Source organism: Spea bombifrons, chromosome 7 (genome assembly GCF_027358695.1).
Source record: "Spea bombifrons isolate aSpeBom1 chromosome 7, aSpeBom1.2.pri, whole genome shotgun sequence".
Taxonomy (NCBI): domain Eukaryota; kingdom Metazoa; phylum Chordata; class Amphibia; order Anura; family Pelobatidae; genus Spea; species Spea bombifrons.
This window is the reverse complement of record NC_071093.1, coordinates 33,579,129-33,604,572: the sequence shown is the minus strand read 5'-3', so window position 1 is coordinate 33,604,572 and position 25,444 is coordinate 33,579,129. Positions and strand designations below refer to the sequence as shown.

Genomic DNA, 25,444 nt, shown 5'->3' with positions numbered 1-25,444 from the left:
TCATCCTTTGTTCAGTTTATATGAAAAATCCTGCATGGTTAACATAACTTTTCCTGTAAGATTTTACATTTTATTACGTTAGTTTGTAGCAGACATTGGACTTTCATTAGTTTCTTTTCATCTCTTCCGTTTCTGGTCAGTGACCGTGCCTTGAGATCTCGCTTGCTTCCTACTGGCTGAAAACACTAAGAAAGATCAGGATTCAGCTTTCATTTCAAACTCGTGCTTTTTATTGTTTTGTATTATCTCTCTGTCGCGTTTAAAACTGAACTCTCATTGTGCTATTTTGTATAAAGTCTATTTATAGGAAGTCATTACTAGTTTTGTAATATTTGGAGAAAGAAATAAGGAAGTCTTTGATAATACTTGAATTTCATGGCCCTTTTTTCTATGACCATGTTAGGTAGTGCTTAAACTTATTGATATACTTTTCAAATATCCTATCCAACTATGACAGGACAGGTCTGATTTGTGAGCACAGGGAATCATATGCCAGTTAGAGAGATCATAGGATCTCCTCTGACCAGCCAACAAGTCTGTGAAAACCATTGAGGATCAGAGCTCCAACATGGCCACCTAGTGACACGGTGAAGCAGAGCATTGTGATACGACAACATATCCCAGCGTTCTGCTTCAGTACATCTCGAAATGTCTGAATTAATAACATAGGTGGATTGTCCTTTCTTTGGCCCTACCTCTGATCCTGCCCTCCAAAGAAGATGTCCTGCTCTGGGCACTTGAAACGTTGGAGGGATTACATTTGCAAAGACAATTATCTGGCATTCAAAACCCTGTCTGTCATTTTTTCAGTAAGTGACAATTATTTGTAATTTGGGCTTTGTGAATTTCAGGCATCTGGTTGAGATTTAATATTTAAAAGTGTTATATAGGCCAACAGCTAAAACTTTCCTGGGATAAATGCATTCTTCTTTCAGCTTTCACCAAAGTACTGGTAGCTAATGTCTTTTAGAAGCTGCAAGATGTTTGAACATGGCGTCATTATCTGAAGCTTGAGAAAGAACGCCTGACGGAAAATGTGGAAGATAATTGGTGGAAAGAAATTATAGCATTACCTTTAAAAACTGAACATTTTAACGCAGGACAAAAACCCCAAATCCTCCATACAGATATCAGATGGGCTTAAGATATAAAGAGGATCTGATGTCTCAAAGAATGTAGGACAGGAACGTTTCACATGGTAGATTTCTTTTTGCAAATCATTTAAAACATTGTTTAAGTGCCCTGTTTGCAAAATGGAAGCGGAGCAGAAATAACCAATTGCGTTTCCATGGATAAAAATCCTGTTGATTTCAATGGGATTTATTATAAATCTGGAGCTGAATTATTTATATTTCATCCCATCTGCCAAGAGAACAAAAGAACGGCTAATTTGGCACCGCAGTTGTGTTAACGTGCAAAGAATACTGGCGTACTGTATCATAATGAAAATAATGGTAGACCGGTAGCTGTGCAAATCACGGGGAAAAATAACGTTAGAAGCTGGATTCTAGGTTTTATTCATTGCCCGTGGGTTACTTTTCTATTCTTATACTTCCCAAGGTTAAAGGAGCATTATGCATCATATGAGTCAAAGCTGAGGCAGCTTCACGAGAAATACCAAACGGTCCTGAGACAGAAGATGCTGACCAGCCTGGAGAGAGATCGAGCCGTCGGAGAGGTGTCACTTTCTATCCTACTTCTTTGTCTTTGTCCATCAGTTGACTGAATGGACAGTGTAACTCCAGACTATCATGGGTTCTTTCCCACCAGCCATAACAGATTTTTAACCCCTTAATGAAAAAACCCGTACATGTACGGGCTCAAAATGCTTTTGTTTTCAATGGGTTTAGGGACCGCCCATTGTCCTTAAGGGGTTAATCACCCAACACTCGTTTGGGAGTGAAAACTCCATTAAAAACAATTTGACAGCAGATAAAAACCAACATTTTTTTGCAGAATCATGTCCTTGAGATTATTGCAGTTTTTTTGGTTTAAAAATAAATCGGCCTTCTAATGTTTTGTAAATTCAGAATTTTCGGTTTTCTGATGTTTCTCAAAACCTATTATTATAGGAAGGAATGGCATATAATGCCCAGGTTATGGGCTGATCTCGCAGTAAACACACCATAAATACAGCAAAAAAGATATTAAATTAGAGTAGCATTGCTGGACGTAAAGAAAGATTATCTCATCATTGTTTGAAGCATGGTTTGCGTTAAATTACTCTTAATAATAATAAGTCTCTTGATACCAATGAGTCGTTTCTATCATAATGATGTTAAATCCAGACTGAGATTAAATTATGACTTCATTTTTGACACTTTCATGTCAATACACACGTTCACGCTGCTCTGTAGAAATAAAGTAGAAATAAAATTCATGTTTTTTTATTTTACTGAATATTTTATTACTTTCCTGAAGGTGACTGGCCTGTACGCTACCTTAAAAAATGTGGATTCCGGACACAAAGTGGAGAATGCTGCAAAGAAAGGTACTGGTTTATTTATTTTACGGAAAACCGTGTACTTTTGCAAAACATAGCCCGTGAAATTGAAAAGCCAGTTTGTTAAATACTTTAAACTTTCCATTCATCCTTCCTTTTTAGTTTGTACAGTGGAAAATTAGCATTTGATGCACCAATTTGTGTCAGTTTTTTCATGCTGCGTAACGAGTAGCAAAGCTGTTGTGGATGTGTTCGGGAAGCGTCTGGCGTTTTGATGCGCCCGTGTGCGTTGGAAAAGGCATCATTGTTGTAGCTATGGGCTTTAGGCATCTTTCATGTCCATATGTCTAACACATGGCACATTGGAAATCATCTCACTGAATGCCTGCCAATCGTCCATTGTGTTCCTCTCCAAACAGCACGCTGTCCACGTACGCAGATAAAACAACGAACCAGCGTTCGGAACTGAAAATAAGATCGCTCTTGTGTTTTTGAATGTGGAACAAACAAAATCTCCTGCCAAGACGGCATTTGCACAAGTTTCCCCACTTCAAGGCCATTGCGGCGCTTAGCTGTCACAAAACAACAAAACACGCCGGGTTTTATTTTACAGCTACATCTGAAAGCTAAGCACACTTATCGGAACATCTGGGTGTTTTAAATGTGACAAAGACTGTTAGTTTGTTTATAGAGGCTGCTTACGATGGCTTTCCTACACAGGCAGGCTGGAAGCTTAATCATACAAATCACATCGCCGTCACGGGATTATAATGGACACTTAGCATCTCTGTAACGGCTTTGGGTTTCAAAAGCATCTTCGGAGCCAATACACCCGAGTGTGCCGCGGGAATACGCAGCTATTATTTAAGATCCATCTTACCCAAAAAATAGATGTCCATTCATTTTAAGAGGACGTGCCCTAGCAGTCATTTGGTTTGGCTCACTTAAAAAGTGCGTCCTCTGCATTAGAGAAGTTCTATGTGTAGTCACGTTAAATTCTCTTATCTGCAGCCCCTTGTTGTTCCATTTTTCTTGCCTGTTTACCAAAGCAGTAAGAATTCTCTCCATTTTCACAGTGCAGACATTTATCCGCGCCCTACTGCTGCGTAAGTCCTAGTCTGACGGAGTCACGCTTTGCGTTCCTTTAATGCTCTTCCTTTCATACAGAGACCAAGGCATGCTCCACAAATTAAATTTCATTCATAAACGCCTCAAGCTTTTCTGCACGTTTTCTTATTAATCCTATATTTGCCAGCCACGCGTTTCACTCACAAACAGTTGCTTAGTCCAGAACGACACAGCTCAATTGATTTAACATAAAAGTTACTAGTGGTGGAAATGAATAAATGCATCTGTATTTTTTCAAGAGCCCCAAATCCTCACCCTGCCGGTTAATAAATGGGACTGCAGTGTATGACGCAGAATTTCCTATGTGGGCCTCTTTCTTGCTTGCCTGCAATGCACCAAAAAAAGCCGATTTTTTACTGAGTTAGATGAATTGTCTCTGTTAAAACATTATTATTATTATTATTATTAATGTGGTAGATCTGGGAAACTGTATGCTATGATCTCAACATGATCTTTGAAACATTTTTCTTTTGTTTTCTTTTAAATGCTAAAAATCACAATCTGAGAATGGCTTACAAATAAACTGTAAAAAAGCAACTGTAATGAATGTTTTCATATAGAGTGTTTATCGGGGTTCATTTCCTAGACAAAGAGGTGCAGGTGACTTGTGCTACATAAAATAATTTAGCCCTCGCACTTTGTTCTGTATTATTAAGGATCCACCGCTGGGAGCTTCTACTGTAGATCAGCCCGCTTGTTCCTGTACAGTGTATAGTTAAATCCGTGAGATTTTCCTACTGTAGCCGGAAGCATATTTACATATTGGTCTCCCATTGCCTTTGGTGGCCTTCTGCTCACTTACCTTGCAAGTAGCTGGCTCTCCATTACATATATGCAGGTTAGACTGAGATGTGCGGTTCTTCCTACCTTCATGCAACGTGTATCAATCATTTTCTTTTGTCTTTTAGAAGATGCTAAAAATAAAAAGGGATGCGGCCCAACCCAAAAGGCCATTCAGGAGGCTCGAGAGAAGGAGCTTCTACAAGAAGGAGTAGCTCCTTATAACCCAGACAAGGATCCAAACAAACAGGTCGGAAAGAGACACCCAAAGGTAAGAAGCTCAGAAGTAATAATCTTATCTTCAATATCCATTAAACGCATTGAGTGCAAAGTGGTAAGCTTATGAGAACTACAAATCCTATATCGGTTCCCTACCAGTATTGAATACGTGTTAATATGGTAGAGAACAAATTTAACTTTACACATACATACTAAATGGAAGGTTACCTAAAGTAAGAAGACCGGTTCATAACATCCGAATCCACAGCTCTGTTTATAGGTATTAATCTGTTTGGTTAGCGTGTGATTACTCTGTGAGCTACCCCTGGTTACCTGACCAAAGTCATTCACCTACATAAATACCTACTATGTACAATTGTTCTGTTTGCCATATAAGCACAATCTGGAGCCACATTGTGAATCCCATAAAAATTCCAGCTGTGTAAAGCGCATTTTAAAACTTTAAACAGTTTAATGTGTAGGGGTAAAATTCTGTAGGATTAGTTGAATAGTTTACGATGAGTACAGAAGGCGTTCAATCTGAGACGTTGGCGAAAGTTATATGTCAGGTACTTTACAAACACTTGCCGCAGTGCTAACGAGGTGAGGAAAGATTTTAATAAGACAGTTCTAAGAATTTAATAAGATTGTATCATTATTCCATACAGACTTTTCCCCATCGCCCCATCCACTGATTGCGTTTCTTTGCGTTTGTAGCGTGTCCTCATATCTGATGTTGGCGGTATTTTTTCTTGTGGCAGAGGAGCAAACTGAATGACCTTGAATGACTGAGTGATGGACATCACAATGTGAAAAGCTAGACTGAGCTCTTTGTAGATTTATTTATTTGTGGCCACTGCTATGATGATGGATGAAGCCGAAGCATTTCCTTGCTTCTTTGATCCTGCTGTTTCTGCCTCATGGAAACTCCCGTCCTCTTCATGTTTCTGGAAGGCTGAACATTTCCTGTTAATACTTTTACCAATAAATGTTAAAGTAGGTTTAGTCATAATGTTATATTTCAAAACAAGTTTGAACTTTTGCTGCCTTTGAATGCCTGTAATTCATGATGTTCTCCTAATAGTGATACTGATTGTCTGTTCAGTGTATTTATTTAGGTACACATTTCAGCTAGATTGGTTATTGCACTCAATTTTGCATAGTTGACAAAAATTAGGATTTTATGTTATGTTAAGGTATACCAAATATATCTGGAGACGGACCAAATGTGGAATGTCACAATCTAGGTCACAGCCTTCAATTTGGATGCATCCTGACGTCACAAAAAATAGGTTAAGGTATATAGAATCATTAAAGAGGTGTTAAGCGATTGAGGGATGATCATGTTTTTCCTCTCATACATACCTCACCATTAACAGACAATCGGTTTCTGAATTCTCCATTGTTTACAGGTCAATGTCCTGAGTATAATGCCATATTTACTACGTCAATGAGTTGTTTTTTGTTTGAAATTTAGTAATTTGATATGGAGTAAAGCCTGGTAAATTGGAGTCCTTCTACTGACCACCTTTGGTACCCCTTAGTGGTGTCTTTTAATGACTACAGTGTCCCCCCAGCATTGAACTATGCCAAGTATTACAGTTAGCTGTACATTCAGATAGTAAACCTTGGTGGAGTTCTTTCTCCGTCTGTCCAGCCATTGGTTGGAGATGGTCTCACATCTGATGTGACATAGTGCACACAAGATGGTCCACCTTGCAAACACCGGATAAGCCAAAGAGAAGAGTTGACTTGTTACCAACTCATATAAACTAGATCTAAAATTGATATGTATTGTAGCTGACAAAAAACTTTGTGACCAATAGCTGAGACATCAGGTTTTCTTCAAGGGCAGTCGAACTCTTCATTTTCTGGCATTTCATTAAGAGTGCAGCTCGCTATTGATAGAGCGCCCTGCCATGAGATTTTAAGAGCCTCTGGAAGTTCTCTCACTGGAAATTATTTTTTCCTTTTTCTATCCCCTTCTTCTTATTGAAATATCTAATAAAGCCACAAAGTGACTGCTAATGATTTTTTTTTTACATTTACGTAACATGTCTTCTTAATAAAAGTCAATGCTGTGAGATTCCATTTTCCCACCGAACATTCATTCATTCATTCATATCCTGGCCTGATAATGGAATTTCTTTTTGATATTTGATGTTTTACTATTTTATTGCATTTTCTTTATTATAGTCACTTTATTTTGAAAAATGGGATATTTCCAGTTCAAGGTCCTTTTTTTTCTTTTTTTTTTTACTTTTACTGAAATAAACGAACATCTTAATATCTGGAAATTGCTTTCTGGTTCTGCTGAAGAATGATTGCTTGATCACAGAGAATTGTTGTTTATGGGCCATAATTTCCAATATAGTATTATTACCATTTTAATTTCAGATGCATGTCTCTGTAACATTAGATTCATTAAGGGACAGTATTAAACATGTGTAGATACAGAAATGTCTTTCTGTAATCAAATGGACAGCCAGCTAAATAAAATAGATTGTGTTTGGAATACTCTATGGATGATATAAAAGGTCTTACAAATTATTTTTTGACTAAATGAATCTACATCCTCTTTCTATGAGAGTACTAAGGGAGACTATTTGAAGGGATAATTACAAATAAATCAATAATTAATGATTTAGAAATGTGCTAATAGGCTCATTACAGTGATTCACTGTCACTCCCAAGCAGCACTGGCTTCTAAATGTAATTGGAGTGATTATGGTCTGTTCGCAGATACTTACAAACAGTTGAGAATTATAACGCTTAAATTAGGTTATGGAGAATTTTTTTTTTAATTACTGTAATCTAGATATTTTTTCTTTTAGCGGCCTGTCACGAGTCAGATCTTTTATTTCTGTGTTGTAAATAGGTAGAAAGTAAGGCAATAGCTACACTATCAAGATGATTTCTTCAAGAGTCTCTCTTAAAGGGCCTTGTGAGCAGCTTTTTTTAAACATTATGAGTGAGAGAGACGTAAAAGCCAGATTCTTGCTGCTCGGGCAGTTTTAAACGGTGCGTATGGGTTGAAATACATGTCATCCATGAACTGAAAAGTAGAAGCCCCCGATCTTGTGTAGCAGCCCGGTTCCTGACTCTTGTTGGGGTGTATGCAATAATCAAATATCTGCAGAAGCTATGTATAGCAATGAGCAAAATCTGGTGTGGCCCACTTTAGCTATGATTGTGTTAATGCATGGATCCAGATTGTGGGAACACCTACATACTGTTCTAAATGTTATGCAAGTATCATCAGAAAACACCCAAAAATACTGCTTGTGAGAGCAAGAGGCCATAATCTAAAACTAGAGGGCCGGAGGCTTAGATGTATTACGAAAGAAAGGTGGATGAGTACCTAACACTATCAATGGAGAACGACTACGTTTGAGGGAATGGCTGGTATGCAGGGCAGGTTTGTGAATTAAGTTTTATAAGAGCAGTTTTGTATAAGAAATGGGGCCAGAATCAGAGTTGACTCAGTTATATATAGTTTGCCAAATATGTATTGTTACACCCGTGTATCATATAACTTTTAATGTCTGTAACTAACATATATAGAACCCCATTGTATTATGAGTGATTCTGTAACAACCCTTTGTCTGCAGCGTTGTGTCATTGGAAAAGAAATGATCAGATTCTCATAACATTTAGTACATTTCTGTATCGGCTTGATGTTAAAGGCATACCTCAGGATATTAAAAATACCAACTTTACAGTATAACCATGAAATTTATCATTGGGATTACAGCCTCCTTCCCCTAAAACAAAGGAAAACGACAAAGGAAAAATGTAAGCAAGACACCAGCTAGGTCAATACTTCTTGCGTTGTGTCTCATAAGGAATCCAATAAACGAGAATGGAAACATAATTTGGTGTCTTGCACGTGGTTGTTAAAGATCACTACAGGATTAATTACCCAATTATCAAGCAGGTTTACAAATCTTGGAGCTGAGCGTATTAGGCTTTGTAACCGTTATGAATAGATGGTAATCTTTTTAAGATAATCAATACGCAATTCTGTCAAAGTCAACTTTGGCAATATATAAGTCCAAGCATGTCCGTACATCTGCTGGAAACCAACTTAGACTACCCTCTGCATACAAACAGTAAATATTATTGTAGAAATTCAGTTGTATTTCCCATTTTGTGTGAAATGATTTGGAAAAGAACTTGATGCATAAAACAAAATCTATTTGCTTTGCAACTAATTATATGTACCAAACCAAACAATATAATTATGTTCTGAAAATTCATTTATGTGTCAGATATTGGGCGGAAAGTGAAAATATGATTGGCTACCAAGACACACATACTTGTAAAAAAGCTAAAGAAAACACTAGAAAGGAATTTACTTAGATTGTTATCTTTAATAGTCGTATGTGTTAACAATATATATATATATATATTCTGGAGGTCCGAACCTATCCTCCCACTGTACCTCTAATGCAGAGGTCTTACAAACCACATTTATTCTTGTTAGATATTTTGAAATCCTGTGAATTTCTTTATGTGTTGATTTTGTGGTCTTCTGTGTGACCACCTGAAGACTTCCTTTAACTAATATTGGCCCAGTTTAACTTCCTGCAATGTGTCCCACAATGACATGCTATTTATGGTAAAACAAAAACCTGAAAACCACCAAGCCCAATAAACTATTACTATTATTGTTATTATGACAAAATGTAGCAAAATGTAACAATTAAAATGCAAAAAAGACCCCACATTTATAAGAATAACTTCTTAAAAGCCGATAAAATCGTACGGGTATCCATTGATCACAGCTCCCTCCTTGTAGTTTGTTTTTGTTTCAGTCAGAAGGACTTTGCTTAACAAGCCCATGGAGGATCCCAGGCATGCTTTTCATGTGGTTCCCAGAGTAGGCATGTTTCCCGTTGTCAGTTCAGATAAGGTTAAGTTTACTAACCTAGCCTGGTATCATCACCGGTTATAAATAGTAAACGATAATATTGACAAAGCATGACCAAGCTTATCTTCCCTGCTGGCTGAAGTCCCAACATGTTTCCCAGCTGGGACAGGCTTTCAGTGGACCTTACTTTAATTCTCCCTGGGTCCAGGGTTATGGGAAACTTTTGCAAGTTCTGAATTGGGCTTAATTTGCCCTGAATAGTGTTGGATCAATACCCCCCAAATGATTATTCCTGATATTGATGCATTGGTCCAGCCTCTGTGCCAGAATGTTTGTCTTGAAGGCCCATGACCATGCTGCTTCCTGTTGGTTGCGTTTATCTTTTCCGGCTAAATAGTCTATACCCCTTGCATTTATATTATTGATTTTTCTTTTCGTATTTTGACGGATACACTTGAAATCTCTTTGATCCACTTGCTTCCTCTTTGTGTAAACCACACACTTATCTGCTAGCACAGAATGAAATAAGCTCCTACACGAACATGTTAATGCTTCCTTACCGCTCACTTTCAGTAAGACCACAGCACCTGCTTTGGGTATTCACAAAATATTTCAATGCAGAGTGTGCCAGGTGCAATCCATTTAGAGCGTGGACAATTTATTTCTTACAAAAAGTAGCAATATAAGAGTGATTCTATCAGAGCTTATTGAAAATAACACACTTCAGCGTAATTTTCTTGGGAAGAAAAGAAGGAGTGGAAGCTGTAAAGACGTGTCATTATGATTGATGGGGGATACCAAGTACGAAATTTTACTGAGCAGGCATGTTTCTTCGCCAGCTCACACAGTACCTTTTTAGTGGAACATAGATTCAAAAAGGAAATCACTTTGGAAATTTAAATGTCATTTTAGATTCAAGATTTTAGATTTATTTTTGTTGCACCCCTCAAATTAATACACGGTTGCTTGCGTATAGGGGCTCACAGAAAGAATTATTTAACTCATTCAGAACAGCATGATCAGACTAGTCAAGCTGGCACTTATGCTATATAAAACAATACATAATAATAATAATAATTTAACACAAGTACATTTGTCGCAAGGGAAAGCGAGCACTGTCAGAGATGCCTGACGGAGGTGAGTTGATACTGACCAGCAGCCAATCCTTTCTATTCCACGCTTAGTTCCTAAAGCCAATCACATGCAGGGCCACTGGAAAACTAACAAAAGGTAATCATTTCATTGATCTCCGGCAGCTGATCATATACTATATGGACAGAAGTATTGGGATTCCATACCATTATGCCTCTCACATGACTCATCCAACCATGTGTTTATGGACCTTGCTTTGTGCGCTGGGGCACAATCATGCTGGAATAGAAAAAGGCCTTCCCCAAACTGTTCCTACAAAGTTGGAAGCATAGCATTGTCCAAAATGTCTTGTCGTGTCCCCTTCAGCATATTAAGACATTTTGGACAATGCTATGCTTCCAACATTGTGGGAACCGTTTGGGGAAGGCCCTATTCTATTCTATCATGACTGTGCCACAGTGCAAAAAGCAAGGTCCATAAAGACATGGTTGGATGAGTCATATAAGTCACTGTTGGCGTAATGGTAAGGTGTCACAATATGTTTTAAGGTAGGCCACCTGGAGCTCTCCCTCTTTTAAAGGAGTAGCTTCTTGAGCGAGTTGGGCTAGCTGTCTGTAGAGGTGGGGCTGCTGTGTATGGTGTTACACCCAGATAATCTTCAATAGGCAGGGGTAGAAAGAGGAAAGTGACCCAGAGAGTTACCAGGTATGCACATTGTACAATGGGTAGGCAGGACATAACAAGTAATATATAACATAATTTGACAGAAACAACAGGTGAGGAAGGCCCTGCTCAAAGGAGCTTACAGTCTATTCTATAAACACCATTGAATGGGTTTGTTTTGTGTACTCGACTGTAAAATGTAGAAATATAAAAGTGGTATGTTTTATAGGTATACCTGCAGAGCCATAAATAGCACACGTATTTGTAGGTAAAAGCAGGACGAAGATGGTGTGAACAGATGTTACTCTGAATTTATTGTCAAGCTGTAGGCTTAGTCTCTGATCAGGGCAGTTTGGTAATCACAGAAGCGTCTGGATTAAAAGCATTTTCACAATGGCTCTTTTTTTTAATTAATCCGACTTTTACTGTCTATTGCATATTATCTTTATGTTTATTTTTTATAAAAAGGAAAGAAAAAGGAGAAAATCTGTCAAGCCATAAAACCAAATTACAAAGATTTATCCAACCCCAACTTGTGCCGGGGATTTTATAGATTTTATTAGCAAGCTAAGCAAGATCTAGTATCTAATAAAAGGTTTTCTGAGCTCTCCTGTTATTGCATTAAACTCCTCCCTCCCCCCTCAGATTTGGGATATTTATAAAATTAATAGAAGCTTTAGGAAACAAAATAGCATGCCCCATGAAGTAAAGCATCTCTTTACAGCTTAATGCCGTTAAACAGATTCGTTTTGCTTGGCGCACAGTAAGGACACATCTGCCGATGTCCCTCCTTGTTCCAAGCACAGCATTTTAACTGCTATTAGTTTTAGAAATCTTATATGAATAAACAGTCATAAAATGCGGTGTCCTAAATAGTTGACAAATTGCGTGTAATTTGCAGATTGCTTATAGTCTCACTACTATTTTACCCTTTAAGAGCTTGAGGATGCTTCCCTTGGTCCTCATAGGACTTCGGAAGGATGCTAAATTTGTCTGTACAAGACTTAATTGTTTGTCCACAAGCAACCTAACTTAATATCAACTCAATTAAGCACATAGCACATGGCCATTTATTAATCCAGTATGGTTTGACCTGTATTGGAGATATTTTCTTCATGTGTTCATAGTCTTTTTTTGTTTTGTAATTTTTTTTGATACACCCTCTCCAAGGGTATTGGACCCACGTTATATGGCCCTTCCAACTTATCTGAACTTAACTGCAACTTGTAAGCACTCAAATCAACTCAAAAGCTACTCAAATGCTTACGGACGTTGAAGTCGCTTGTTGTCTCTGTACAGGCCAGGATGATCAATAAAGCCAAAATGATACAATCAAAGCAAGTTATTGCAGTGTTGTAACTTACTAATGGCAAAAATGAAATATGCGTGCGTACATCTATCGGATTGTCACAGAAAAGCTTTTCCTCAGACACTTATCTCACAGCTTATGAAAATTATACTTGAACATTTACGATATCTTATAGACAAAAACATCTATTTGGAAATAGATGGTCCTCATACCGTGAAAAAAAGAGTAGACTATGTAGTTGATGTGTATACTATGTTACTTCACTTCATGTAGTGGTTATAACCTCAAAGATTTTGGGGGGTGCCGCACAGTGATGTGTATGGGGGGGTAGACAATGTATCCCTGTACTACATAAAGGCCTGGATACAATGAAAAGCTTGAGATAAGATCACTGAGAATAGTCAGCTGCTTAACAGCCTGTCCTATAGTGCATCCCAGCTTGGGAACATCTCAGATGCAAAATCTCCATTGACAGATCATGATCCTGTCACGAGGCTAGTCCAGAACCAAATTGTGAGGCCAATTCCCCCTGCACAAGGGAACCAACAACCTCAGACGTACCCCACTGAGGAGGCCAATGAAAGCCGAAATGTACATCTGAGGTTTGTTGGTTCCTTCATGCAGGGGAACTTTGCCTCAAGTTTCAGTTTTGGACTGCCCTTATGAACAGGATCACATATGTCGGTGGAGAGAGATTGTTCCTTGACATGCATGGGCTTTCCTGAATCTAAGCTGTGACCAATGACTGATTCAATTTTCACATCAGGAAAAATGGTAAACAAAGTAATAAACTAAAACAAAAGAAAGTTGTGCTGGAAAATGAAAGCCATTCCAACATCTTAGTACATGCACTAATGTTTCTGATTTATACCAGCTAATTTTCCCCGTCTCAAATACTGTTTATTAGACATTCACTGTGATCACAAGAGATTAAGGGATCACCAAATGAACGACCGTGGATATGACACGTTAGTTATAATTTGTCCCTGAAACAATAGAGTGCCAGTATTCAAAGTCACACGGGACATAACAGAATCAAGTCTGTGCCATTTATTGACACCGATAAGAGCGTACGTTCTTGTTAAATAAATATGGGATGTATAAATTCTATTGACCAATACATTATTATTGCCCTGAAATGTTATGTTTTCGGCAGCATATACATATCTGTGTTTATAAATATAGCAGCACAGCTATTGCACATACACGGCATAATTCGATGGGAATGTGTTTGTCTGTTATTAACAGCAATGCCATTTTATTGAATAATAGCATTTGCATTGGAACTGAAGTGCACATAATAAAACCACTTTGCTATAGCGTGGACGACGATACATTGCTAAGTAGTGCAGGGATTCAGGTAGGTCCCTTAGCTTTTTCGTGGAGCCCTACTGGCAAATGCAAAATGTTTTAGCAGCAATCCATCTTCCCACAGTCATTGAAACCCAGCCGGATTTCACAGAGCCGATGCCAGAGACTGACCTTTCTAACTTTATATTATCATGTCAGTATTGTTCTTAGTACTAGCACCACGCTAATGCAGTCTGTCACCACCATATACCCTCTTACACAGCCCAGAAAGACTGCATTGCACAAAGAACACTTATTAAAGAGACAGTCTAAATGTGATTAAAAAAAATCCACATTTAAAAGAGCTTTTATGAATAGAATGTATGCTGCAGATGATTACAGGATGTATTAAGTAAACAGACGAAAAACATTAAAATGAAAGTATTATACCTTCCAAGGAGTCCACAGTAGTATTGAAAGTTTTTATTGGACCCAAATCCATCTGTCCCTCTTTCCTCACCCAATTATTTTTGGATATATTCGGAAAATGTGTATAGCAGGGGAGGCTGCCCTGCCCTTAAATGTAACAGCGCTCCTAGTGACCATTGTTATATTGTGGCTGTCAGTGAGGAGCCGGCTATGCCGGATTCTGTTGTGTATTTCTATAGAGCCCAGTGAGGTGCAACTGGCTTGACCTGTTAAAAAGGTCACCTTTAGGGTGATCACTTGGTCACCTTTAGGGCGCTTTAATGGAGTTCTTGTGCATTATCCTTTAGTAGCTGGGTTCAGGAACATACCTTGCAATTCCACCAGTGGCAGTAGCGGTAGCAGTGACAGTAGCAGTGGCGTGCTAGCTTTAAACATAATGTGTCAACTGAAAAGGAGTAGAATTAAGTGTTTCACAAAGAAGCACTCAGTCTGCCATAGGTAGTTGGAGGTGTACTAGTTAAAGAAAGAAAATGTTTTTTAGGGTGTCTTGAAAAACAAGGATTTTAAATGTGTGAGTGCACCAAGCAGCATTAAAAAATCCTTGGCATTCTGTCAACTTTTATTCAGGGGAATTATAGGCTGCCTGCTTTTCTGTGCCAGTCATAGTGCTGTAGAACAGAGGCCACTTTTACTTAAAAGCTCTGAACAGTCATAATCCCAGACCAGTATTTACTGACTCACCGCTCAGTTCCGTAAAAAAATCAAGACATATTTGTGCTTTTTATCTACACTAAATAGTTATTACTTGATCAAAGAACTTGAGAAACCTTTCGATGCATATTAAAGTGGAGCTGTCACATAACCGGTTCTAATTCTTACACCTACAGGCAACATATCACTTTCAAAAAAATACTACTAATTTCAACTTTAGTATCTAACTTTTTAGATGGTGTACCTCACTTGACTTCAGTCAGGAAGGGAGGGAAGGGGGTGCAGGGCGTGCAGCACCAGAGGACAAAGATTAGGGACCTGGTGTCTACTGTGGCCCTACCACCGCCACAACTTTTCACCATTTTCACCAATGATGGGGAGCACAAGTACCCAGAATTTGAAGGTTGCTTGTTTTATTCGCCTTGTAAAACTTGTTACTTACCTCTTAGCCCATCATCCACTTCCAATGTTCCCCAGAAGTCTTATGTACCCCATCTTCATTTAGATTGTATGTTCTTGTAGGCAAAGCCTACATCTTATATCTTGAATAATATTTCTTGGTATCTCAACTTGTTTGCCAACCCCAGTTCAGTGGTACAGCATTACACAATTTAATAGAGATACCAGCTAGAGCCCTGCGCGGAACTGCTTTTTTAATCCCGCTCCCGCTAATTTTTGGACCAATCCCGCCCACTCCCGCAATGTGGGTGTTCCACTCCCGCCCGCTCCCGCCACATTTGTGGCCAATCCCGCCTGCTCCTGCCACATTTGTGGCCAATTAAGCCCACCTCCTTACCTGAACTGCAGATTTCCCACGCAGTCCCGCAAAGCCTGCCCTCGAGTTGCTCCCTCACAGCATCTCTTCTCTTGCTCCGCCCAGGAACAAGGCGGAGTCACAGGAAGTGACATCACATCATGAGACGTCACATCAGAGGAGACACTGTAAGGGAGCAGCGAGAAGGCAGCCATGCGGGACTGCGCGGGTACAGTGTCTGACCGCCCGCAACCCCAGCAAGACCGCCCGCGCCCGCAACTTTCCCAATGCAGTCCTCTAATACCAGCTATACTGTAGCTTTGAGAATTCATTGTTTCTATACGTTAACTTCGTACAGCTTTCATACTAAGAAAAAAGCATAAATATTAGTTGTTTTTCATCAGGGTTCTATGAAATCAGGCGGAAAATGTTTAAGATAATATCTGCAGGCTATAATATTATTTTCTTATTATAAATGAATAGAACTTCGCTAAATGTTATTCCCGTGCCAAACAAAAACTATAAATATTGGCCTACTTTTAATTAGGGGGCATATTGCAATCCTTTTTGTCTGCGGTAATTAAAACCTGCAGTAAATATTGCTGCCCACACAGTAATCTCCAGATGATAATTTCAACGCGCGTTGCTCAAATAAATAAGCATGTATGACAAGATGGCCGCTACCTACAATATATTATTGAAATTCATTATTCATGATATATCATTTTCCCCTGCTCAACATCTTAAGATAAAAATTAAGCCTTATTTACTCAAATCTCTGTGGACCATATATATTGCAATGTTTTCCCTTCATTATATAGACATATAAATAGTTAATAAAACCGGATCAGGCATATTTTCTCTAATTAAATATCATTAACGTACAGTAATGCTAAAGTTTACATATTTTTTTGTCTATTTTTTTCATGTTAGGGAAATGATTCTAAAACCTGCTTAAACAAGTTACAAAAAAAAAAAGCTTTTTAGCTTGATATATAGTTTTAGATATTGTTATCCTTATTTGTGCCATTGCAAAGAAAACAAATCAATCAGCATATTGATTGACCCCAGCTGTAAGGGTCATACCAACATAAACTGTGAGGCAAATTTCTTCTGTGTGAGCAAATAATAATTATTTATAATATTATAAATAATATATCTGTATAAAATCAATAAATCAGCCAGCCAGCCTGTTATAGCTCCTTCTGGGTCCTGTGACTAAAATGTGGGTTTCTGTGAAGCCTCGCTGATTGCTTCTGAGTAGTAGGAAGGAGAGGAACCCATTATTAGAGACTTCAGGTTAGGTCCATCTTGAAGGTTGTCTTCATGGAGGGTCTGTGTTTGGGGTACACTTGAACACTCACTGGTTGATTGGGCTGGTAAGCATACCGGAATCACTTAGACCCTTCATTTGCACTTTTTTGTTTTTCATCACTTTCCCAGTCTGTGCTGGCTTGTAATGGTTTAGTTTCATAATACAATACGTAGACTGTGGCTGTAATGGGACTTTTTTTTACTTATACATGTGTGGTACTTGCTTGATTTTATTCACTGAAAATGCCACAGTGGAGCCTAAACAAGCAGCTTTTTGGTGGGGATTATAGTTAACATTTTGGCTCCCACATCCCCTTGAGGACATCAGTCGCTCCCTTTCATTTAAGGGCCACTGTAGACATCTTCTGGGGTCACATTCCCCATAGAGATATGTGACCCCCTTCTTCCCCTGTCTACCCAAAAGTTTGCAGGAAGGACCACACAAGTAATCCGAGGGAGGAGGCATATAGAGCCATAGTTTCACATTTGGACAACACTTTTTACTTTTAGGTAGGGCCCTTTTAGGAGGTCCACATCTGGACTCACCTTTCCACTTGGGATGGGCCTTAAGAGATACCCGAAGGATGAAATACCATACAAATAAATGTTTCACATTAACTCATTATGCATTTCGGTTCTGATCTGCCCTTGTGGCAGGGTTAGACTGATATGTGGATGGAGATTTTATTTCTCTGTAAAGGCACAAGAGGTGCCTTGGTGAAGTAATCTTAAACTTTTTCTGTATGATGTTTTGCCATTCGGGGATCTCTTGGGGCCACACCCAAGTGGAAAAGGGGAGTCCAGACATGGACCTCCTTGCACTTTTGTGCCTAGAAGGATACCAACCAGATCTTACTGGCAAGGCATGTGAAGGAGAAGATAAATTCCCAACAACCCACAAATACAGTACATCTGGGGTTGATGGTTGCCTCATACAGAGTAATTGTGCCTCAAATGTTGGTTCTGGGCTGCCCTTGTGGCAGGGTCAGACTGATATATTGATAGAGATTTCTCTCGAGTTGCACAAGAGAGCTAAAATTTGCACGATGTACTAATGCTATTTGTAGCAGCTGGGAAATGGGGGGTATGTGTAACAGTTCATTTTTTTTGTCCTTGTTTTGTTCGCCATAATACTATTGACTCTTTGGCTTCCTGCTACAAGATTCACCAATGTGGATAATGTGTCTTTCAGGCTGTGATTAGATACAACAGTCTTGAAACTGATGTTTCGATATGATCAAGTTTGACCTCTTCTACGTTGAACAATCCCCTAGTGCTGCTAGTGAGAGGAACTGAAGACCATGGGTGGGAAAGACGATTTGAACACTGCACCTTAAGCTTAAAGGAAAGGAGACTGAAACTACTGTGTGTAGGTGGAACTCTCGGGCTCAAAACTATATATATTTATATATATAAAGCAGACATATGCAGATGAGGGAACCCGTGTAATTTATCCACTTATAATACATAAAGTACAATAAAACACTTATTTGAATTCAAGGGAAATGCTGTTTTAGTGGTCCCCACACTGGCAAAAGTTTTTTTTTTTATTTTGTTGGATGTTTATACATTGATATAAACACATTTTCGACTATAGCTGGCTGTAAGATCAAGAGATGTTGTGTCCACTTGCCTCTAATGACCTGTTCTCCAGTTATAATGTATATAGCATCGTTTTCAGTTATATTGTAGTTGTGTTATATCTATTATTTTTTATGGTTCAAGAGCACATTGCACTTTTAATTCATCTAAAAAAACAACGGATATATCAAATATGTTAATGATTTTGCTGATGCCTTGACGTTTACTCTCTTGATTTGCACTGTGCTACAAGGCATCCAGCGTACTCGCTGTTGGCGGCTTTTCAATATCCCAATCTTCATTTAAAGATTTACAGTCCCACTTAATGTTAGAGCAGGCAACTGTGCCTTTTCCGTGAGAGTTCTATTTCATTATTTGATTCCTCAGTGGAAGATGAAGGAGGTCGTAATAGATTCTGATGGCAGCTGATTTTGAGCTCCTTTATATTAGAGTGTTCATTCTAGATGCCAGCCCTGTACAGAGACACAATACAAAAGAAAGATGGCCGGCAATATAAATGCTCAATTAAATATACCTAATCTACTACCACTGGAATAAAGCACTTTATCTTTACGTGTTTGTGGATTGTGGTTATTTACCTTCTAAACAAGCAGGTACGTACCGGCATCAGTGTTTATTTTATCATACATACCTCCGTGTTCCTTCAATGATACATCGCGAAAAAGCTAAGTATTAAATCCCGAAGTAACCAGTTTTCCCTGGATAAATACAATTCCATTTCGTTTTTATAATACCTCTGCCCTAGGCTTGAACTGTAAGAGGTTTACTAAACAATGCCTTTATTTTGTCATCGTAGATCAGAAATAAAAAAAAATTGGATGCAAGATTCTGTTATTAGAACAATATGAGGTCTGTCTTAAGTGGGGTATATTTACCAAAGAACAAATCCACCATCATGTATTTAATCACCAATGTCAAATATAGTAATTCTTTATTTCTGCTTGAAAAACCCACAAGAAAATATTTAATTTCTGAGCTCATAAACATCTCTAGTACTTGACTGTTTCAGAAGCTGCGCAGTTTCTAAGGAAACAAGATTCCCTGCTGTTGAATATTAGACATCCTTTATGCTGTTGGATGTCTCTGATTATTAATGTAACACACAGCCATTCATAGAGGTTTGCGCATCCATTGGAGCGTAAGATATAGGGGTTTGTATAGTACCCAGATAGATATTATGGCCGGACAAACTGGAACGGGCTTGTGTCGCAGGTTAGCTTGTCAAAAAGGGAACTGTGCAAATCTGAGCAGAGTTGGCTGAAGTTCCTTCACTACTCCTTCACTACTACTTGGTCCATGTCAGGATCTGAATAGATGTGTTAGGACTTATAGGCATTTCAATCATTCATAAACCAAAGGCTTACTTATGTCAAATAGTAAAATAACAAAATACTATAACAGAATAGAATGTAGAAGGCAAGTTACTCAGCTCTGTCTTAATCTGCCATGCCACCTATACTATGCTATTTGATATAAGAAAGTTTTTGGTTTATGAATGATTGAAATGCTTCAAAGATGATGGTACCTGATGTTTCTGGTGAACATGAAATGCTGTTCTTCACTTTGTTCTGTACACATTATGTCCCTTCCTCAGATATTATGTGTTCAGAGTAGACGTTCCATGTTTATCACAAACAATGCAGTGCTGTTTTCAGATGTCCTGAAAATCAGAGCAGACCTGCCAATAGTTTGTTCTTACTAAATATTTTGCTGTTTTAACAACTGTTTTCCTTTTATCCTTGAAAACATTTTACTTGCATAGTAATGATTTCTAAGCATTTCCATGATTTGCATTATTTAAACCCTCTGTTGAAAATGGGTTGCGGCCAATAATTTGAATGCTCAATTGGCACCTTTTTTTCAGGCCACTCAATATCCCCTAGTATAGTGTGAAAAGACATATATTGTAGAACACCAGAAGCATTTACAATCTGTCAAACATAAAGAGTAGGAAACTTTATGAATCTCTATTGGACCCCTAATGTGCATCTTCCTTGTCGCATATAAACGTTAACCAAATGAGATAGCATTAACTCCTAGGACTTAGTCATTGAGGGGGGAGGAGGAGAAGCCAAATTGGTCTAAGCAAAGATAGTTTTAGATATGTTTTTGGAAATTAAGAAATCACTTCTTCAGATAGAAAAAAAATCACACTGTTTAATCTAAAGAAGAGACCTCTGAGGTCGCAAAAGCGTATGGAGCTCAAACTCTTTCTCCATGTTGGCCTAATAAACAGAATCACCTTCAGCTAAAGTCTTCCATGTGGTTGTGAACATGCACAGATTTATAATTTCATTTTTTCCCCTTTTGAATCATGCATTATATAGGGCCTTACCAGGCTTACCCAAAACAGAAAATGGTGTTAATGAGGCTGGGGCCAGGCTTAAGCGCAGCTCTGCTTGTACAATGTACTACTCAGCTTGCCCACCTGTATCAATGATTTTAACATTATTAACATGCTAGTCAGACCTCCTCTGCATGAGAATACCAAAACTCCTGTGGCTCTCCTGAATCAAAAAAGGTTATGATAGACATGGGCCCTTAATCGCTGTGACTAATCTAAACAAAGTGTGTTGTTGTTCTCCTTTTGTCAACAGGGTACTTCATCATTCAACTGGTAAAGGTAAATGTATTAGATCTGTCCAAAGGCATTAAAACACTAACTATATCGGCACGGCTAGGAGCATGAGGCAGGAATGTAAGGCACTGGGGCGTTGCAGAAAGCCCTAGAATGTCAAGTGGGCTAAGCCAGACAAACTAGAGGACGAGGCAGGCACAGCAAGTTAGCTGAAGTTTAGGAACAAGCCGTGGTCAAGGGGCAGGAGACAGTCAGGATAGTCACAATGCGAGCAGAGGCCAGAAACCAAAAAGTAGGGGGAGCAGGGCTCAGTAACCAACAGGGAGGCTTCTATACACGTCCCCTACTGTCAGGAGGGGAGTCACGCCACAGTCCCCGGTGTGGGATTAATGCGAGGCTGCGGGTGGTGCCTATTCCACAGTTGGATGCCGTGGCCTTGTCAAGACAGACCTGTAGCAGGACGTGGCGCGTAAGAGACCCCAGTCCTGTTCCTGGACCAGCCGCTGGGTCTCACATGCCCAGCTGTAGCTATAATAACAATGGCAATGTTGATAGGCTTTCTTCTGCTGCCTGCCAGCCTTTGAAATCTGCCACTTGCCACTACCATGAGTGGGTTGAGGATCTGTGCACAGATTTCACTTCTCCAGCTTCCATTAAACTGATGAGGAAAGTGCAATGTTGCAAACCAAAAAGAGGGATGACAGATGCTCTTATTGAAGTAGAACTTTAACAGGATTACCCAAACATAAAATAACAGTAACTGTAGTAAGCCTGGGGTCAGGCTTGGGCTCTGCTCTGCTTGCACCATACAGTGGCCAGCTCACTCCCCTATACTCGTAACATTCTTGCAAAACCTCTGCATGGCAATACCAAAAACCAACAACTGCTGTCCTTAAGCTGTACATGGACCCTTGTAGTCAGAACAGATGTTCTAACCGAGTTGCTGTTCTTTTAGCAGATGGAGACTAGCAAAGGACACCATTTTTGTTTTCTTATTACCTAATAACACTTGCTGCTCTTGTAAGATTTACCATATAATTAAAAGCAACTATCTTCCTCCAAAAACAACATTCTTAATGACTCATTTTCATTAAACTCTGTATCACTGCACTTCTGTAGATATGTTTATATTTACCTGCCAATGTTTTTTTTTTTTCGTAACAAATTATTTTGTGAGCATAAAATTTCTGTTATTGAAAAATAAATGGAGCCAAATTCTTACCATTTCAGAAAATGTACGTTTAACCAAATAAAGGAAAACAATTTTCAGCCCCATCTGTTACTTTTTTCTTTTTATTTATATATAATATCAAGGTCTTTATTCTGACCTCAGCCACTCGCAATATCTATCTTCGTATTTTGCTGCTTGGGCATTGTTTTAAAACAATTCCAGAACAATCTCCAACCTTTATTCTATTGCTGTCCTATCGAATTTCAGTGTGTTTATTGACAACCATCCGAAGGGAAATTGAAATTCCGAGTACAGCAGAAATCAGGCTGTTTACTCCGTTCCATATATCTTCGACATAGGCCTGTGAAAATGAATAAAATGCTGGAGTCAAAATGTAGAAATAGGCAATACCACATACTGAAAACTAGATGTTTCTTGCATATTAAGATCCACCATAGCACTGAAACCTCAATTGAAAGGCATTGCTATCCCCTGGCTGTAGCTTCTACATAGTAGAATGGCTTAGTCAATCAATGTGTGTATAAAGGGAAGTGAGAGATACCACACAAGTGCACAGCACCAAATACATGGAACCAACCCTAAATCTTTATTATACATTGAGCCATTAAAAGGTATCACCTTCAACTAAAATCTCCTATGGAATTGTGCCTTCTAGTGAACATTTTAACTTATTTAGAATTATTTTGTAGTTGTTTTTATAGGTCGAACTATCCATTATACAGGGCCTACTACTCTCTTGTTGTAGGGGAACCTTACCAGGGTTGCCCAAACAGAAAATAACAGTATTAAGAAGCATAGGGTCAGGCTAGGGCTCAGCTCTGCTTGTACTGTGCACTTGCCAACTCAGCCACCTCTACCAAAACTGTAATCCCTATTCAGTATACTTGTCAGATGTCCTCTTGTAGAGGACATCCTATTTAAGAATGAGAAGGTAAGCCTAGAGACGGACCCTTGCTCATTGGACACTTTTGTTTGAAGCAGTGTGTTTATGGGACAGTGCTTTGCATGCTTTTTTGTGACTGTATTTATGCAATTGGGTAAGGCATTTAGAAAAATGATGTGTTTTATTGATACGTTAATTTGCAAACACAAATTTATATGACCTTCGGGGCTGTAGAATACTGCCACACTCAGGAAACATTCTGAGCTCTTAGAAAGGTGGGAACAGTTGGGTGGCATCAGAAGTCTCTCACTGCATGTACTATACACTTCATTGAACTATGTTGAAATTGACTTTAAAGGGCAATGTTGCCTATGCAGAAAGTGAGAGAATCAAAATTGGGTCCCAAGCAAGTTGTGTTAAATTTTGGATCTAAATGGTTGGGCTTTAGAACTGAAATGTAAGAGTTCAGTAACCACTTATGGGTGGTTAAGCCAGGAATATGATAACAAACTATGTCTGATAATAAACCGCACAGGTTATTTGGTCAAGCTTCCAAGGACCAAGATGTTCACCAACAAACCTTTAGATTGCCTGGAGCTGTCCTCGCCTCTCCCACTCCAAGAAGAAGGAACGCTCCGAGTAGCTTATCCTGGGAAGCTCCCAGGCAGGGCTGGACTGGGAAGAATAAGGGGCCATGTCCCATAGGTGCGTCTGATGGCTGGATGTGGCAAGCTGCAGGTTACATTTCTATGCTCATGTGGCATGCGGACGGACAAAGCCAGCTGGTTGGCTGCATGCTGCAGCACCAAAACTGCGCTATAACAGCAGATCAAGTGAGTTTGGGCCGGTTCTGGACTGTATGCATGTAAAAAAAATTAGGTAATAACCATTCACTTTTTTTCACTGGCAACTGTTTTTTAAGTTCTCATAATTTCAATTACTTTAAATATTGTTACATATTCACATTCTTCTATAAAGGCTCTATTCCAGATATCACAAATCAAGGAAGTCAGGATAACATTTTGTTTCCACCCCTGCAATTATGAAGCTGCCCAACCGTGTATAATGGCACAAAAATGCCATTAACGTTCAGCTCATTTTATAGTATTGGTGGTCTGGAGGAAAAACGAAAGTAAATCACTTAAGAAGCAATCATTTCAAGGCATTGCTAATAAATTATTCCAGAATATTTCCAGTGTGCATGTATTGGTTTAAGCTTTATGCATATCAGAAACCTGCTATTTATTCCTGTATCCAGAATAAGATAAGATGTAAATGCCATGAAAAAAGACACCTTCCTTATCATCTGGTAGCTTTGATGTGTTGATAAAGGAAAACAGAGGTGTGAGGACTGGCCATTTGAAGAGGAGTGCAGGGAGTTGGGCAATGGACTTGGTGCCCATCTGTGGCTTCTAATGTAAAAGCAGTTTGCTTTACAAACCTGGTTAGGGCACATCTTTAAGCAACATCACCCAAGGAATAATGTCTCTTTGTCATCAGGCCCATGGTTCTTTAACTTTTTGAATGGTGGTGTATGTATAGAAGTCATGCCCATGCTCTCCATTCATTGCAGAGGCTTCTCTTGTGAACTAGCCAAGTACCTGACACATTGGGGGCATTTTCTGGAGTGATTGGCAGCACCTCCAATCCAACTGCCTGGCCTCAAGAGATGACCTGTACCTGATAGCAAGCAAACTTCTCATGATATAACCTCAAAACTGATATTGTGATGGGCTGATTGGGAAGATCAGTGATCTCCCTTTTAACCAGCCCATTGACTAGTGGCAATCAGACTCCCTGTTATGCGACAGAAGGGCTGCTGCTGCCTTGGACCTGCCACTCTAGTTGGCCTTGGCCAGAATATGATGTTTAACTTCTCATAAATAAATTACTTTATAATTGGTAAATACCCCTGATTGCTAGAACCTATTGAAACCTCTGGGTCGCAGGTTCAAATACCAGCAGGGTGAACTCAACCCTTCATCCTTCCGAGGTCGATAAATAAGCCAATTAGGTAACAATTAGCAGCCAATTTGGTTAATTCCAAGAGCTTAAAGGTGCTTTGGGTCTCGCTGGGAGAATGGTGCGATATAAATACTAGGCGTTATGTTAAAGGTATCACAAGACACTCTCGCTCCTTTTCTCCACTTTCTTAAAGTGGGGGATGCCAGTGGTCTCCCCTGT

General features: G+C 39.0%; 1 protein-coding gene across 2 annotated transcripts in view; it reads left to right on the top strand.

Moving 5' to 3' along the window:
- SPAG16 (sperm associated antigen 16) overlaps window positions 1–25,444 on the top strand; it is a 290,439-nt gene that overhangs the window by 22,696 nt on the left and 242,299 nt on the right. Inside the window, exons 7-9 of one of the 2 annotated variants that reach the window (XM_053470842.1) lie at window positions 1,561–1,678; window positions 2,422–2,491; window positions 4,483–4,622. In XM_053470842.1, the coding sequence (XP_053326817.1) occupies window positions 1,561–1,678; window positions 2,422–2,491; window positions 4,483–4,622 (328 nt within the window). Of the gene's footprint in view, window positions 1–1,560; window positions 1,679–2,421; window positions 2,492–4,479; window positions 4,623–25,444 lie in introns of both variants that reach the window. The other variant, XM_053470840.1, reaches the window with a different exon arrangement.